Raw genomic sequence first — 19,238 nt, 5'->3', positions numbered from 1 at the left:
AGGCGGCTTCCTCTTTCATTTCTTCCCCCCCAATCCATATTCACCTACTATGTTTCCTTCTCTCCCTTTTCCTACTGACGAATTCCAGTCACCCATGACTATTAAATTTTCGTCTCCCTTCACTACCTGAATAATTTCTTTTATCTCGTCATACATTTCATCAATTTCTTCATCATCTGCAGTGCTAGTTGGCATATAAACCTGTACTACTGTAGTAGGCATGGGCTTTGTGTCTATCTTGGCCACAATAATGCGTTCACTATGCTGTTTGTAGTAGCTAACCCGCACTCCTATTTTTTTATTCATTATTAAACCTACTCCTGCATTACCCCTATTTGATTTTGTATTTATAACCCTGTAATCACCTGACCAAAAGTCTTGTTCCTCCTGCCACCGAACTTCACTAATTCCCACTATATCTAACTTTAACCTATCCATTTCCCTTTTTAAATTTTGTAACCTACCTGCCCGATTAAGGGATCTGACATTCCACACTCCGATCCGTAGAATGCCAGTTTTCTTTCTCCTGATAACGACGTCCTCTTGAGTAGTCCCCGCCCGGAGATCCGAATGGATTTTATTATTGTCTTTTAAACCATGTTGCTTGTATCATGCCAACAGGTAAAGGCATTAAAAAAAACAACAGGGTGACCTTTAATTACTTGATTTACCTACCTTCGTACAAAATTTGACCCGTTTCATACAAGTTGGGAATTTAGAAATGGTATGTGTGAAAAACTCTCAAAAACGACAGTCCAGGTTGGAGACAGGCACAATTAAAAGATGCTCGCATAAAGCTTATGGCCACAGCCTTCATCAGAAAAAAAAAACCACACACACACACACACACACACACACCACCTCATGCACACATGACCACCAACTCTTGCATCTCAGGCCGAAATGCAGTTATCACATGGGATGCCAGCAGCAATCTGGAGGAGGTGGGGAAGGGATAGTGTGTATGGGTGGGGAGAGAGACAAACACTGTCTGATGGAGTGTGCAGGGACTAGACTGCCGATGGGTGCAGTGTCAGGAGGTTGTGGGCAGGGAGGTAGTGAAAAAAGGAGAGGAGTGGGGAAGCACAGTCAGATACGTTGGCAGAGGGCTTCAAGTAAACAGGTTGGGAGATGAGAATGGGGAGAGGATATGACAGAGGGAGTAGAAACTGTTGGGTGGAGGATTTGGGGACAAGATGTTACAGTAGGTAACCTCCACAACATCCTAGCTCATACGTAATCCACTCCCAAGCCCAGCCGCTTGCCGCAAGGGTCATATCCCTGTGGAAGACCCAGGCGCAAAGGCTGCCCAATCTACTCACCCAGCACTCCCTATTCCAGTCCTGTCACTGGTTTATCCTACACCTGTGAAAGCAGCCAAATCAGTTACCAGCTCTGCTGTAATCATAGCACAGCTTATTATACTGGTATGACTCAAACTGTGGCGAAGAGCAAAGTAGACCACCCCATGGCACAACATGCACCTGAACATAACACAACTGATTTCAATGACTGCTTCACTATCTGAGCCATTTGGATGCTTTCCTCCACCACCAGTATTTCTGAACTCAGCAGATGGGAGTTATCCTTAAAACACATTCTCCACTCCCACAGTTATCCCGCCATCAACCGAAGGTGACATCCTCCACCCAACAGTTTCTACCCCCTCTATCCTTTCATCTTCTCCCCGTACTCATCTCCCACCCTGTTTATTTGAAGACATCTGCCAATTCATCCACCCGTCTTTCCCCACTCCTCTCCTATTGTGTTCCGTTTTGCTCCCTGCCCCACAACCCCCAGGCGCTGTGCCTGTTGGCAGTCTAGTCACTGCACACTCCACCAGACAGTGTTCATCACTCTCCCCACCTTACTGTGAGTCTCTTTTAATTGTGCCTGTCTGCAACTTGACCTCTCATCTTCACGGTAAGTAGCAATCTGTCTTTTCCCACAAAATTGATAAACTCTCAAAAAACATGCTTTCTGCACTGTAATCTGACTGAAACTAGGTTGTTGACAGCGATTCTTCAATTTTATCATAAAAATGCTGTTTTTACTTATTTGATTCACTTTAAACTGTTTCTGCGCATTCAGCTGCCATAAGAATGAATTTTATATGCTACATTTACCCCGTGAAAATTTTGAACTGATTCATACAAGTTTAAAGCTTAGAAAAGTGTTTCTTGCACATGAAATCCAAATGAAGCAAGATTTTCTCAAATGGTTAAACTTATCGTAGACAGAGGGCCAGTACACTGTTGGTCGCGCCCTGCGGGTCTGGGGGTTAGAATAGGCCTGAGGTATTCCTGCCTGTTGTAAGAGGCGACTAAAAGGAGTTTCACACATTTTGGCCTTTATGTGATGGTCCCCTGTAGGGTTTGACCTCCATTCTTCAAAATTTTCCCGAAGAGCAGGCCAATTGGGGAAGGGTGCCTTACATGGTGCATCGTGTCCATTGTGCATTGAGATCTGTAGCCCACTTTCGCATCATCGAATTACAGTCCCACCCGTTCTCCATCTCTTGGGCGAGGACACCTTCCTGGGTGCGTTTTCCACCATGCACAATGGAATGTCGCTTTCTGCGTCGACGGTGAACATGGACTTCTTAGCACCTGATATCCAGCACGGTAGCCAGTCCATTGTGGTGGGGCCACCATGAACCCTGTTGATTGTAGCCCCCTGACCACACACGGATCGCTATGCTGATGCCTGCGCCGTGAACTCCTGGTGTATGCCAAGGGGTAGATGCCCATCGCCCCTGGGGCATCAGGACTCCCGGCAATGGCCATCTTACCAGGTGGCCTCTGCTGCAGCCTGGTGGCACCCTTGGTGGGAGGGCCCCTGGTTGGAGTGAGTGGCATCAGGGTGGATGACACATGATGAAGCGTAGTCCGTCATCTCTTGCTGGTGGGGAAACACCAGCAGTCTCTAAGCAATCATGAGCTCAATTCAATACACAGAAGTATGACCTCAAATCATTCCCCTCCCTGGCCACACCATGGGAGGAACGTCAGGTTAAGGATGGCAACGGATCTTATTCGCCCCGTTACCTTGAATGCTTTAGAGCTGATGGGGAATCTTTCACTACAGTGAAGCCTCAGTTTTTTGTTGAGCATTTAGAGGACAAGTTTGGGGAGGTGGAGGGCTTGCCCAAAATGAAATCTGGGTCAGTCTCGATCGAAACAGCATTCTCTGCCCAGTCACGGACGTTACTTGCTTGTGACAAGCTGGGGGATGTTTCTGTAACCATCATGCCCCATAAGAGCTTAAATATGGTCCCGGGTATCATATTTCACAGGTACCTTCTTTTGCATTCCGACGATGAGCTGTGCGCCAATTTAGAGCAGTAAGGTGTACATTTCATCCGGCATGTCCACCAGGGTCCGAGGGATAATCAGGTTACAACTGGTGCCTTCATCTTGGCCTTTGGGGGGTGATACATTGCCTGAGAAAGTCAAGGTAATGGTCTACCGCCTTGATGTAAAGCCCTATATCCCTCCCCCGATGTGCTTGAAGTGCTGATAGTTCGGCCATATGTCTTCCCGCTGTACTTCCAGCGTCACATGTCGAGATTGGGGATGCCCATCACATCCCAATACTCCATGTACCCCGCCTCCCATCTGTGTCAACTGCAGAGAGCACCATTCACCTTGCTCGCCAGACAGCAGGATTCTCCAGAAAGAAAGGAAAATCATGGAGTACAAGACCTGGACTGACTGGCCTACACTGAGGCTAAGAGAAAATTTGGTCGCCTGCATCCTGTGCGTATGACATCATCTTACGCTGGCGCTACAACAGTTCTGGCACCATCAGCTCCACCAGCCCAAGTCTTCTCTCAGAGCCGAAGACTACTCCTGCCCGAACCATCGGGGACGTCTGTCTCCGCTTCTAAACCGGAGAAGCGTAAGTCTTCTTCGGCTTCTTTCACTAGGAGGGAGTCCATTGGGTCACTCCCTTAGCAGGTTTCTGCTAGTGGGGAAGACGACACCTGCCAGTGGCTGAAAAGCCCAAAAGCATTTGGTCATAGGGCTTCATGGTCATCCTCCGTCCTGGAGGCTGAGCCAGTGAAGTCCTCCTAGCCAGGGAAACTCAAGGAGCAACAAGAGAAATCCAAAAAGAAAACTCCTTAGACAAAGGAAATTGCAGTGCCACCCACACCACTGCTATCTGCAAGCTCTGTGTCTGAGGATGGGGTGGAGATTTTGGCGTCCGCTGTGGACCTAGATCTCGCCAGACCCTCAGACACAATGGATATCAACTGCTCAGGCAATAAGTCAGTGTGCATGCCTTCCCAGTCTCACAATGTCATCCTCCAGTGGAATTTGGGCAGTTTTTTCCACTGCCTGGCTGAGCTACAGCAGCCGTTAAGCTTTACACCTGCCATCTGCATTGCTCTCCAGGAAACCTGGTTCCCGGGAATGCAGACCCCTGTGACTCCGTACTTTCCTCGTGCAAGTTGGTGCCTCCCATAGTTCCAACCATATCCATGAGAATGGAGTCCCGCAGAGCGGTATTAAGTCTTTCTATTTTTAATGGCCATGAACAGTCTAGCTGCAGCTGTTGGGCCTTCTGTCTCACCTTCTCTGTATGCAGACAACTTCTGCATTTCGTACTGCTGCTCCAGTACTGGTGTTGCTGAGCGGCGCCTAAGGGAGCCATCCACAATGCGCAGTGATGGGCTCTAGCCCACCGCTTCCAGTTCTCAGCCACAAAGTCATGTGTCATGCACTTCTGTCGGCGTCGTACTGTTCATCCGGAACCAGAACTTTACCTTAATGACAATCCACTCACTGTAGTGAAGACATACTGATTCCTAGAACTGGTTTTTGACACTCGATTGACATGGCTCCCTCATCTTCGTCAGCTTAAGCATAAGTGCTGGCAGCACCTCAATGCCCTCCGTTGCCAGAGCAACACCAATTGGGGTGTGGATCGCTCTACACTGCTGCGGCTCTACAGAGCCCTTGTCCGATCCCGAATTGACTATGGGAGTGTGGTTTATGATTCTGCAGCACCTTCAGCATTGCATTTACTCGACCCTGTGCACCACTGCGGGGTTCGACTAGCGACAGGAGCTTTTAGGATGAGTCTGGTGACTAGCGTACTGGTGTAGGCTGGTGTCCCTCCAAGGCAGATCAGACATGCACAACTGCTCGCCAGTTACACAACACAGATTCGTAGTTGCCCTGAGCATCCAAATTACCATCTCCTTTTCCCGCCTGCGGCAGTCCATCTCCTGCAGTAGTGGTCCAGGTCGGGGCTAACCATTGCGGTTCGTGTGCGATCCCTTCTCTCCGAACTGGAGTCCATCCCTTTACCACCTCTACTTGCGGTCCATTCACGTATGCCTCCATGCTGTACACCTCGGCCACAGCTTCGTCTGGACCTTTCACATGGCCCTAAGGACTCCATTAACCCTGCGGCTCTCCACTGTCACTTCCTCTCGATTCTTGACATGTTCCGGGGCTCTGAAGTGGTTTACACCGACGGCTGATGGTCGCGTTGGCTTTGCCTACATTCAAGGTGGCCATATTGAACAGCATTCCTTACCCAATGGGTGCAGTGTATTCACTGCAGAGCTGGTGGCCATTTCTCGTGCACTTAAGTATCTCCGTTCATGACCTGGGGAGTCTTTTCTGTTATGTACCGACTCCTTGAGCAGCCTGAAAACTATCGACCAGTGCTACCATCATCATCCTTTGGTTGCGTCCATCCAGGAGTCCATCTATGCCCAGTAACGGTCCAGTCGTTCAGTGGTGTTTGTCTGGACCTCTGGTCACGTTGGACTCCAAGGAAATGAACTTGCTGACAGGCTGGCCAAACAGGTACACAGAAACCACTTATGGAGATGGGCATCCCCGCAACTGACCTGCGTTCGTTATTATGCTGCAAGGTTTTTTAACTTTGGGAGACGGAATGGCAAAATCTCAGTACACACAACAAACTGCGAAGCATTAAGGAGGCCACGAATGTGTGGAAGTCCTCAATGAGGGCGTCTCGCAGGGACTCTGTGGTTCTCTGCAGGCTCCACATTGGCCATGCATGGGTGACCCATGGCTACTTACTGCACCGTGAAGACCCACCTCAGTGTCGGTGCGGCGCCCGGTTGACAGTGGCCCATATACTTCTGCTATGTCCTTCTTAGGCTGCCCTGAGACTTCATCTTTGGTTGCCGAAGTCGTTATCATTGATTTTAGCAGACAACGCCTCATCGCCTGATTTGGTTTTACATTTCACCCGTGAGGGTGGGTTTTATCATTCAATCTGAGTTTTAGTGCCTGTCCTTTGTCCCTCTGTCTCCTCCACCCTAGTGCTTTTAGGGTGAAGGTTTTAATGTGTTACAGGGTACCTGGCTTTTCCTTTTTATTTTCGTGCTCAGCCAGTCACTGTAATCTGCTTCCTTGTTTTACTCTCTTCTGAATGTTTCTTGCATCTCTCTGTTGTTCTCTTGTCCTAATGTTCCTTTTAGTGTTCGTTTTCTTTTCTTGTGGTCTTTCCTTTCTTTCCGTTTTGTGTCATACGTCTTGTCTATTTTACTCTCACACTTGTGGCATTGTATTAGGAACAAGTGACCGATGACCTCTTAGTTTGGTCCCATTCCCCCCTCTTTTAAACCAACAAATGTTGTTGGTCCAAATTTGAATCATGAGTCTCACTCCAGTGTGGAATTATTTAACGTTGACTGATTTTGCACCAAAAATCCAAATAATGGTGACTATTTTTTCCCATTAAATCCAAACAACGTCATTAGACGAGCATTAATTTCAGCCCAGTTAAAATCTTTTACAAGAGGAATTAATCGAGTTGCACAGTTACCTGGGTACTAGCTCTGGTCCATTGTTCAAACCTCACTGAATATACTGTAACATAGCTACAGTAAGACAGATGTTTAATAGCTATACAAATGGGCACCATTCCATGCTAAACTGAAACCTTTTTGTACTATCTGCGTTTTCTGTGCAAACTGGAAAGCGCTGGTAGATAGACACAATAGAAAACACGAAACACACACACAAATATCAAGCTTTCGCAACCCACGGTTGCTTCCTCAGGAAAGAGGGAAGGAGAGGGAAAGGCGAAAGGATGTGGGTTTTAAGGGAGAGGGTAGGGAGTCATTCCAATCCCAGGCGCGGAAAGACTTACCTTAGGGGGAAAAAAGGACACACACACACACACACACACACACACACACACACACACACACACACACATCCATCCGCACATATACAGGCACAAGCAGACATATGTAAAGGCAAAGAGTTTGGGCAGAGTCGTCAGTCGAGGCGGAAGTACAGAGGCAAAGATGTTGTTGAATGACAGGTGAAGTATGAGCAGCGGCAACTTGAAATTAGCGGAGGTTGAAGCCTGGTGGGTAACGGGAAGAGAGGATATATTGAAGGGCAAGTTCCCATCTCCGGAGTTCTGATAGGTTGGTGTTGGTGGGAAGTATCCAGATAACCCGGACGGTGTAACACTGTGCCAAGACATGCTGGCCGTGCACCAAGGCATGTTTAGCCACAGGGTGATCCTCATTACAAACAAACACTGTCTGCCTGTGTCCATTCATGCGAATGGACAGTTTGTTGCTGGTCATTCCCACATAGAAAGCTTCACAGTGTAGGCAGGTCAGTTGGTAAATCACATGGGTGCTTTCACACGTGGCTCTGCCTTTGATCGTGTACAGCTTCCAGGTTACAGGACTGGAGTAAGTGGTGGTGGGAGAGTGCATGGGACAGGTTTTACACCGGGGGTGGTTACAAGGGTAGGAGCCAGAGGGTAGGGAAGGTGGTTTGGGTATTTCATAGGGATGAACCAAGAGGTTATGAAGGTTACGTGGACGGCGAAAAGACACTCTTGGTGGAGTGGGTAGTATTTCATGAAGGATGGATCTCATTTCAGGCCAGGATTTGAGGAAGTCGTATCCCTGCTGGAGAGCCACATTCAGTGTCTGATCCAGTCCCGGAAAGTATCCTGTCACAAGTGGGGCACTTTTGTGGTTCTTCTGTGGGAGGTTCTGGGTTTGAGGGGATGAGGAAGTGGCTCTGGTTATTTGCTTCTGTACCAGGTCGGGAGGGTAGTTGCGGGATGCGAAAGCTGTTTTCAGGTTGTTGGTGTAATGATTCAGGGATTCAGGACTGGAGCAGATTTGTTTGCCACGAAGACGTAGGCTGTAGGGAAGGGACTGTTTGATATTGAATGGGTGGCAGCTGTCATAATGGAGGTACTCTTGCCTGTTGGTGGGTTTGATGTGGATGGATGTGTGAAGCAGGCCATTGGACAGATGGAGCTCAACGTCAAGGAAAGTGGCATGGGATTTGGAGTAGGACGAGGTGGATCTGATGGAACCAAAGGAGTTGAGGTTGGAGAGGAAATTCTGGAGTTCTTCTTCACTGTGAGTCCAGATCATGAAGATGTCATCAATAAATCTGTACCAAACTTTAGGTTGGCGGGTCTGGGTAACCAAGAAGGCTTCCTCTAAGCGACCCATAAATAGGTTGGCGTACGAGGGGGCCATCCTGGTACCCATGGCTGTTTCCTTTAATTGTTGGTATGTCTGGCCTTCTCAAGTGAAGAAGTTGTGAGTCAGGATGAAGCTGGCTAAGGTAATGAGGAAAGAGGTTTTAGGTAGGGCGGCAGGTGATCGGCGTGAAAGGAAGTTCTCCATCGCAGCGAGGCCCTGGACGTGCGGAATATTTGTGTGTAAGGAAGTGGAATCGATGGTTACAAGAATGGCTTCCGGTGGTAACAGATTGGGTAAGGATTCCAGGCATTCGAGAAAGTGGCTGGTGTCTTTGATGAAGGATGGGAGACTGCATGTTATGGGTTGAAGGTGTTGATCTACGTAGGCAGAGATACATTCTGTCGGGGCTTGGTAACCAGCTACAATGGGGCAGCTGGGATGATTGGGTTTGTGTATTTTAGGAAGTAGGTAGAAAGTAGGGGTGCGGGGTGTCGGTGGGGTCAGGAGGTTGATGGAGTCAGGTGAAAGGTTTTGTAGGGGGCCTAAGGTTCTGAGAATTCCTTGAAGCTCCGCCTGGACATCAGGAATGGCATTACCATGTCAAACGTTGTATGTAGTGTTGTATGAAAGCTGACGCAGTCCCTCAGTTACATACTCCCGAGGATCAAGTACCACGGTTGTGGAACCCTTGTCCGCCGGAAGAATGACGATGGATCGGTCAGCCTTCAGATCACGGATAGCTTGGGCTTCAGCAGTGGTGATGTTGGGAGTAGGATTAAGGTTTTTCAAGGAGGATTGTGAGGCAAGGCTGGAAGTGAGAAATTCCTGGAAGGTTTGGAGAGGGTGATTTTGAGGACGAGGAGGTGGGTCCCACTGTGACTAAGGACGGAACTGTTCCAGGCAGAGTTCAATTTGGATAGTGTCTTGGGGAGTTGGATCATTAGGAGTAGGATTAGGATTATTTTTTTCGTGGCAAAGTGATATTTCCAGCAGAGAGTACGAGTGTAGGACAGTAAATCTTTGACGAGGGCTGTTTGGTTGAACCTGGGAGTAGGGCTGAAAGTGAGGCCTTTGGATAGGACCGAGGTTTCGGATTGGGAGAGAGGTTTGGAGGAAAGGTTAACTATTGAATTAGGATGTTGTGGTTCCAGATTGTGTTGATTAGAATTTTGAGGTTTTGGGGGGAGTGGAGCTGGAAGTGAGAGATTGAGTAGATGGGAGACACTGGGTCTGTGTGCAATGAGAGGAGGTTGAGGTTTGTTGGAAAGGTTGTGGAGGGTGAGTGAGTTGGAAGCCAGGAGATTGGATAGTTTTTTGAGGTGGAGGGTGGCATGCTGTTCTATTTTGCAGTTGGCCTGTGGGAGGATGCTCTGAACAGCGGTGTGGATGTGGGAGAGGAAAGATTGAGGACTTTTATTAAGGATAGGAGTTGACGGGTGTGTTCATTGGCTGAGTTGATGTGTAGGTGAGAGCTATGGATTGTTCAGTTTGGAACTGGTATAGGGACTGATGGGAAGAAGGGTTACAGCCAGAGATGGGAACTTTAAGTGTGAGGCCTTTGGGGATAATGCCAAATGTCAGACAAGCCTGAGTAAATAAAATATGGGAGCATAATCTGGCTAGGGCGAAGGCATGTTTGCAGAGGGAATGTAAATAAAACTTAATGGGGTTGTTGTGGGGATGTTGTGAGGGTGAAATGGTATTAGAAGGTGGAAAGTGTAACATGAGGCTGAAATGAAAATGAAAATAAAAATATATGGGGAGAGATAAAGGTGAACTAGAAAGCAACTGGAGATATGATGTGAAAAAAGTTGAAAAAGTGTTGCTTAAAGCTGAGCTATGTTGATCCTGTGGTGAATTGGGTTGGTAAACAACAATGTGCACAAAGGTTAGGTGGTTGTGTTGCCGCCAAAACACGTTAAAGGGTGGAGAAATTTGGGAAAATTTCGAAAAAGCTGCGTGTAAATGTATTAAAAGGAGTGGTTTTGTGGTGGCAGATTATGAAAATTAGGCTAACAATTGTCTGACGAAGAAATAATGGCGTTAAAACCTGTGGGAAGCGGCTAAAAATAATCAGTGATGTGGACAAAATGGAAATGGAAATAAAGCAAAAGTTGTTAGAACTAGCCGAAATGGTTGTTTATTAGGTGAAAGGAACTGTTTGTGAACTGGGAACGGTGGATTTTATAGCAGCGGTAGTGTTGAAAGTGGAAAAAAAATTTTTGGTTATGGTTTGGAAGTGGGTTACGTATTATTGAGTATATATAGGCAGGATAAAATTGTATGGTAGATTACGGTAAAAAGGAGAAGGTGAATACAAAGTGAAACTACTTGCACAAACAGAAAGAGAAAGTAAGATGACAGAAAAGATTTCAAAATGCAACAGTGACAATAACAAACATAATTGTTGGGTTCAAATTAATGATATGAATATAATACAGGGTAACATTCCATGTGGGAAAAATATATCTAAAAGCAAAGATGATGTAACTTACCAAACGAAAGCGATGGTATGTTGATAGACAAACAAACAAACACACAAAATTCAAGCTTTCACAACCCACGGTTGCTTCATTAGGAAAGAGGGAAGGAGAGGCTAACGACGAAAGGATGTGGGTTTTAAGGGAGAGGGTAGGAAGTCATTCCCATCCCGGGAGCGGAAAGACTTACCTTAGGGGGAAAAAAGGACAGGTATACACTCGCGCGCGCGCGCACACACACACACACACACACACACACACACACACACACACACACACATATACAGACACAAGCAGACATATGTGAAGGCAAAGATTATGGGCAGAGACGTCAATCGAGGCGGAAGTACAGAGGCAAAGATGTTGTTGAATGATAGGTGAGGTATTAGCAGAGGTTGAGGCCGGGTGGGTAACAGGAAGAGAGGATATATTGAAGAGCAAGTTCCCATCTCTGGAGTTCTGATAGGTTGGTGTTGGTGGGAAGTATACAGATAACCCGGACGATGTAACACTGTGCCAAGATATGCTGGCCGTGCACCAAGGCATGTTTAGCCACAGGGTGATCCTTATTACAAACAAACACTGTCTGCCTGTGTCCATTCATGCGAATGGACAGTTTGTTGCTGGGTATTCCCACACAGAAAGCTTCATGGTGTAGGCAGGTCAGTTGGTAGTGCCTGACTCCATCAACCTCCTGACCCCACTGACACCCCGCACCCCTACCTTCTACCTACTTCCTAAAATTCACAAACCCAATCATCCCAGCCACCCCATTGTAGCTGGTTACCAAGCCCCCACAGAATGTATCTCTGCCTACATAGATCAACACCTTCAACCCATTACAAACAGTCTCCCATCCTTCATCAAAGACACCAACCACTATCTCAAACGCCTGGAATCCTTATCCAATCTGTTCCCCCGGAAACCATCCTTGTAACCGTTGATGCCACTTCCTTATACACAAATATTCTGCATGTCCAGGGCCTCGCTGCGATGGAGCACTTCCTTTCACGCCGATCACCTGCCACCCTACCTAAAACCCCTTTCCTCATTACCTTAGCCAGCTTCATCCTGACTCACAACTTCTTCACTTGAGAAGGCCAGACATACCAACAATTAAAGGGAACAGCCGTGGGTACCAGGATGGCCCCCTCGTACGCCAACCTATTTATGGGTCGCTTAGAGGAAGCCTTCTTGGTTACCCAGGCCTGCCAACCCAAAGTTTGGTACAGATTTATTGATGACATCTTCATGATCTGGACTCACAGTGAAGAAGAACTCCAGAATTTCCTCTCCAACCTCAACTCCTTTGGTTCCATCAGATCCACCTCGTCCTACTCCAAATCCCATGTCACTTTCCTTGACGTTGAGCTCCATCTGTCCAATGGCCTGCTTCACACATCCGTCCACATTCAACCCACCAACAAGCAACAGTACCTCCATTATGACAGCTGCCACCCATTCCATATCAAACGGTCCCTTCCCTACAGCCTACGTCTTTGTGGCAAACAAATCTGCTCCAGTCCTGAATCCCTGAATCATTACACCAACAACCTGAAAACAGCTTTCACATCCCGCAACTGCCCTCCCGACCTGGTACAGAAGCAAATAACCAGAGCCACTTCCTCATCCCCTCAAACCCAGAATCTCCCACAGAAGAACCACAAAAGTGCCCCACTTGTGACAGGATACTTTCCGGGACTGGATCAGACACTGAATGTGGCTCTCCAGCAGGGATACGACTTCCTCAAATCCTGTCCTGAAATGAGATCCATCCTTCATGAAATCCTCCCCACTCCACCAAGAGTGTCTTTCTGCCATCCACCTAACCTTCGTAACCTCTTGGTTCATCCCTATCAAATCCCCAAACCACCTTCCCTACCCTCTGGCTCCTACCCTTGTAACCGCCCCCGGTGTAAAACCTGTCCCATGCACTCTCCCACCACCACTTACTCCAGTCCTGTAACCTGGAAGCTGTACATGATCAAAGGCAGAGCCACGTGTGAAAGCATCCATGTGATTTACCAACTGACCTGCCTACACTGTGAAGCTTTCTATGTGGGAATGACCAGCAACAAACTGTCCATTCGCATGAATGGACACAGGCAGACAGTGTTTGTTTGTAATGAGGATCACCCTGTGGCTAAACATGCCTTGGTGCACGGCCAGCATATCTTGGCACAGTGTTACACCGTCCGGGTTATCTGGATACTTTCCACCAACACCAACCTATCAGAACTCCGGAGATGGGAACTTGCCCTTCAATATATCCTCTCTTCCCGTTACCCACCAGGCCTCAACCTCCGCTAATTTCAAGTTGCCGCTGCTCATACTTCACCTGTCATTCAACAACATCTTTGCCTCTGTACTTCCACCTCGACTGACGACTCTGCCCAAACTCTTTGCCTTTACATATGTCTGCTTGTGCCTGTATATGTGCGGATGGATGTGTGTGTGTGTGTGTGTGTGTGTGTGTGTGTGTGTGTCCTTTGTTCCCCCTAAGGTAAGTCTTTCCGCGCCTGGGATTGGAATGACTCCCTACCCTCTCCATTAAAACCCACATCCTTTCGTCTTTTCCTCTCCTTCCCTCTTTCCTGATGAAGCAACCGTGGGTTGCAAAAGCTTGAATTTTGTGTGTGTGTTTGTGTGTCTATCAACATACCAACGCTTTCGTTTATCAACATACCAACGCTTTCGTTTATCAACATACCAACGCTTTCGTTTGGTAAGTTACATCATCTTTGTTTTTAGATATATTTTTCCCACATGGAATGTTTCCTTCTATTATATTTATTTATTTACTTATAAATACACACATAAATAACAGAGCTTTCCAGGCTACCTGCAGATTCTCATCCCTTTCAGTTATTATCAAGTTAGGCAATACATGCTTGCTCGTTTGGAGATGACCAGCTTGCAGAGCCTTTTGCATCGTTAATGTGTGATGGAAACATAGGAGTCTGCTGAATTCTATACCCTCTCGAGGTGACATTGTAGGTTAAAAATATTAACTGTCTGATATTCCCTGCTCAGGGAGTTGTGTACTGCTTTAGATATCCTGCTCCATTTGTGAATCTTTCTAAGCTTCTTTCTATTCCAGCCTTACTTTAGTTCTCCTGTGTTATCAGAATGTTCCTGAACTTCTTGAATGATCTGCACTTTTGTACCTGCTGTCTTCAGTGCAGGCAAGACTAAAGCTAGCAGACTCAGAGTGTCTGTCAAACCTCTTGCCTGCTTTGACAGGTTTGACCACAGTCCAGACATATAACCTATTAAGTTAACTTCTGTCAGCTGTTCTAATTCTGCCTGTACTACTGGCAGAGTTTTAAGATCACCTGCTTCTTCGCCATAATTTTGGAGTGATACACACAGTTACTACCGCACTAAATGCTGCAGACATTGCCATCCAAAATTGGTCACTTCACAGTATCCGACACAAAAGAAATGTAGACAGTCTTCACACATTTCTCAATGTCCACCTCTTCTATCGGCCAGTGTTAATGATTGAGTGCCAGAATGCCAAAGGTGCGTTCACATTTGGAGTTTGAGAAACGGTGTATGAAACAAAAGCAGGTAACAGGGAACAGAGTACGTTAAAATGAACATTCATTTGATTGGCGTTTTAATCCCACAATGATGTTACTTTGTAGCTTTGTGCATCTGCAGATGCTGCACTTGGAGAGAGGATTCATGTGATTGACGTGGAGAGAAGATTAATGGTACATTAATTATTCCACGTGTGCCTTGAAATGCCATTGCACAGGGTGAAGTCATTCTGCCCGAGACTGCAGTCATGTTATCCGCGAGTGGTGAAGGTAGATGGAACAATTCCCCCACAGTGCCATCACCTTGTACTGTCATTCTTGTCCAATTGGTTGTGAGCTGAGCTTTGAGGCAGAGACGCAGCTTGTATGGTCTGCAGATTTGCAAGTAAGCAGGCCAGCAAAAACCATAACTGGTTGAAGATTCGTAGAAGTGACTCGAGACACCTAGGTAAAGCCAGACTAAGCAAAGTAGCCAATAATCAAAACTGTATAAGATATTCTACATAACAAAGTTTCGAAAAATACAACTCTGATAAAAATATTATGATTCCACATTGGTCTATGTTTTACATATGGAATACATAGAGGAAGAGGGAAACGTATTTTTGTAAGAAATAGCATTGTAGCAAGTGTAGCTATTCCACACTGCTGCATTTCAATAAGTCACTATTAGCGAACATTGTGCAGAGATTGGGTAATGTGTAGCACAAGCATTTATTTTATTCTCTGTTACAGCAATTTAACTTCACATGAGTAGCTAATAAATAAGCTCATAAAGATTACACATTAATGGAATATTCTTTTCTGAACCTAAATGTTTTGAATATATAGGGTGTTCCAAAAAGAATATAAGTATTACAATGTATTATTTTGTCCAAACTATCGATCGCCAATTGTAATGACGCATATTTATCTTTTGTTCAGTAAGTGAGAATCACTATTCTCAATGATTGCAGCCTTCATATCTCACTCGGCATCACGGGAGCGGCTGCGCTACATCTTCAGAGCCCTGTTGCCACCGTTAGAGCGTGAGGGGACAGTGATCCTGGACGTGGGCTCGAGGCTGGGGGCCGTGCTTTATGCGGTAAGTCCTACTCGTCTGACCTCTCCTCTAGCTTTGTGAATTTTCCTTCCTCATCTACATCTCTCATTACTATACTTCTATCCTTACATCAAATTCCACAGCTGACTAAATGCCACCTTCTGCTGCACAGTTTCATCCACCTGTTTCGTTAAGGGATTTGAGCAACAGAGATGAAGTTGAAAAATGAATTTAACTTCTTGCTGAGCCCACCACATAGTTGGCCCAGATACCACTTTCTTTGTTCCTGTTCAGATAATTAAATGGCTCTGATGACCACCTTCTCCCCTCAGACGAGAGGCCACTGGGAATCGCAAAAGCACTGGTTGGAGACTTTCTGCCCTCTCTGGCTCTGTTAAGTGCTTCCCTTACTGCCAATGGAGAAGTTGCAGAGAATCTGTCTGATATGTGACCTCTAAATGAGTGGCACAAACTGAGTGTGTTTGCCAGGTGCTGCAGAATTTTATTTGTATTAATATTGTTGTTTTCATATTTTTCATTGGTGCTACTTTACTGTAGGCAGTACTTTTATTCCTTTCCCTGCCAATTCTCATCTGATAGTGTGATAATGTTTAAAGTGTCTATGGAGAACAAACTTAATCAATTTAACATTTTCCTGACTTACAGAATACGATATTTTGTCACTGCGCGGGCCACATCTGTGTTATTTTTGTATTTTCTACAATAAATTTATGAATAAAGGAAACTGGAGGTTATTCTGAAGCCACTTGGTCCTCTCAAACATGAGGGAATGTGGGACAGACTGAATTTGTTTCGTATGAGGTGCATTTGACTGGGAGACGTGACACCAACAGCATTGGTAAAAAATCTTGAAAAGTTTGAGATTTGTGAATGGTGTCATCCTCTTTCCAAAAGGAATCATAGTCCGGCAGTCTGTTTTAGCAGTCACACTAAATAATAAGTTAAAATAAAGAAAAATCACACTATGAGTCTGACTTGCAACAAGCAGCAAAGTGATCAGTGTCTGTTCACCAGAGGTGCGGTTGGAAATGTATTCCTCAGGTGTATGTATGAGGTCATTGTGACTGCAGGGTCCCTAAGCTGGGGACTGGTAAGCACCACCTGTCCCCTTTCATCATAAGCTCTAGGTATTCTTCAGCGACCACTGTACGGCGCAGCAGTGGAACGTTGTGTGTCAGAGGAATCTCGGCTAGACAGCACCGATCGCGAGGATTGTAGAAACCTCTACAAAAAACTGCTCGATCTCAGTGTGCTGCACACTGAGAGATGTGTGGCTGTTGAGGTGGAACAATCGTCAGTGGGGAACCTGCCACACCTCAATTGTAAAAGGCTTGCCTAGGCACCCGGGGGTCTGTCTGGGTGTACTTTTATTTCCCTAGCTGTTTCTGGGACCAAGATGGATCTTTTGAAGTTTTCTCTTCCACCTCCTAATGGTATGGGTGGGCTGCTGGTAGGTACAGACACCCAATCACATAAGGGGGCTCATGTAACCAGTCCTCTGGACTCTGGGGTATTACATAATTCTTGCTTTAAGTGACAGAGCACATGCTGCTGGCCAGCATGTTTTTATTGGTTAAACAGAAAGAGGGAAGTTTCAAGACAGTATCAACTTTTTACATATATAAAAGGGTTTAGAGGGAATTGCAGGTACTGTAAAATCAGTTGAAGAGCTACGAAATGGGACACTGCTGGTGAAAACATAAACACATTAAACTATGGTGAAGATATTGTGACACTTAGAGACCTGGTGGACATCCTCAAAGAAGACCTGATAGTTGAATGGGCCAAGAAGGTGTTGTAGATGTGCAGAATATTATGACAAGAGTGGAAGGTAATCTGATTACATCAGACTCGTTCATCCTCACTTTTAATAGCACAAGACTACCAGAACATTATTAAGGAGGGGTTTTCTTCGCTTAACAGTGTGGCTCTCTGTCCCCGACCCAATGCGCTTCGGCACACCACTCTCAGATGTAAGGGAGAAGACACTTGTGTCATATGTGGTAAGGCTGCACACGAGGGAGTCATATGTTGTTCTCCTCCAAAGTGTGCGAATTGCTCAGGGCCTCATCCTGTATGGAGCAGGGACTGCAGGGACTTCCTTGTAGAATGGAAGGTACATGAGATAAAACCCCATGACAGATCCGTTATGGTGAGACCAAGATTTATAAGACCGTGCAGGCCCCGATGTTCGCTACATCATTTGTGTCAGTTGCTAAACAACCAGTACAGAAAACTGGTGCTGCTACACAAACGAAGGTAGCTAGTGTTTGCACTAGTACCTGTGTTTGTCAGTGTACTTGTGCAACTGCAGTTACTTCATACCGTATACTTCCTCCCAAAACATCAGTCAAGTCTGTGGTTGCTAACGTTGTGGAGCTCCCTGCTCCTCCAAAGGTACAGTGTGGTCCACTGTCCAGTGCTCCTACTACCATTGCTGCAGTTGTGCCTCCGAAGCCTGCCCTATACAAAAAATCAAAGGTCAGGCATCCACCACTGATGGAGATGGGAAGTAAACAGTCTGACAAGAGTGATGTCATCCTATCTGAAATCTCTCTTGATTCTTCAGTAGAGATAATTGACCTCAATGTCGGAGAGGGGCAATTCTCTCACACCAAGATTGAGCTCCCGGCAGTTATGGGTGCTCCTCCGTGGTGGAAAGACAGAGTGGAAGTGCAACCCCCATGATAATGGCTCCTATATTACAGTGGACATTAATGGGTTCAGAACAGATGTGGAGGAACTGAAACTGCTAGCACAGGAAGGCCCCCTGTGCCTGTACTTACAAGAAACACATTATAAAGCCACTGACACTCCAGTGCTACAGGGCTCTATCCTTCACCAAAAGGATGACCTGACTGGGGACAGAGCCAGGGGAGGGGTTGATGTGTTTGTCAGTAATGCGCACCATGCCTCTGGTCTTGACTAACTACTGACCTGCAAGCAGTTACTGTCGAAATTCACATGTGTCGGAGGATCAGTGTGTGCTCACTGTTTTCCCTCTGCAAGATTCAATAGACTCTGAGCCTCTCGTAGATCTTGTGGAACAATTCCCATAGCCATTTTTCCTGCTGAGACACTTCAACGCTTGTCACGTCTTGTGGGGCTGGACCTCTCCTTGCCATAAGGGTCGGGTTTTGGAGAGCCTCGTGATGTCTCATGAGTTGTGCATCCTTAACACAGGTACTCACTCTCATTTCTGTACCGCTGCTGGGTCGTTCTCAGCCATCGACCTTTCTTTTTGCTCTCCAGCCCTTGCAAACTCTATTCAGTGGGAGGTCATTGATAATCATCATTGTAGTGACAATTTCCCACTCCACATTCATCTTCTGGATGGATCGTGCCCTAAAGAGAAGCCTCCAAAATGGATGGTCATCAAGGCTAACTGGACACTGTTCAGCCAGCTGGCTGTGTTTGAACACCGCAACAGCATCCAGGAGTAGGTGGACTACATCACACGAGTGGTCCGTCATGCCACTGATCTATCGATCCCAAAGTCCTCAGGTAATCTTAGGAGGCAACCTGAACATTGGTGTACAGATGAGTGCCGTTCAGCAAACTGAGACAGGCATGTGGATCTTAGTCAGTTTAAATGCTGCCTGACAACAGACAACCTCGTAGCGTTTAGAGTCGCAAGAGCTAAGGCTTGACATGTACTTCAGAAGAGCAAGAAAAGGTCATGGCAAGTGTTC

At 46.4% G+C, this 19,238-nt stretch overlaps 1 protein-coding gene across 3 annotated transcripts in view; it reads left to right on the top strand.

The window, feature by feature from the left end:
* The window catches only part of LOC126215323 (uncharacterized), a 209,218-nt gene that overhangs the window by 156,006 nt on the left and 33,974 nt on the right, over positions 1–19,238 (top strand). For all 3 annotated transcript variants that reach the window (XM_049942003.1, XM_049942004.1, XM_049942005.1), the window contains one exon: positions 15,440–15,567. In XM_049942003.1, the coding sequence (XP_049797960.1) occupies positions 15,440–15,567 (128 nt within the window). The remainder of the gene's footprint in view (positions 1–15,439; positions 15,568–19,238) is intronic.

This window comes from Schistocerca nitens, chromosome 12 (genome assembly GCF_023898315.1).
Source record: "Schistocerca nitens isolate TAMUIC-IGC-003100 chromosome 12, iqSchNite1.1, whole genome shotgun sequence".
Classification (NCBI taxonomy): domain Eukaryota; kingdom Metazoa; phylum Arthropoda; class Insecta; order Orthoptera; family Acrididae; genus Schistocerca; species Schistocerca nitens.
This window is presented reverse-complemented; position numbering and strand designations above follow the sequence as displayed.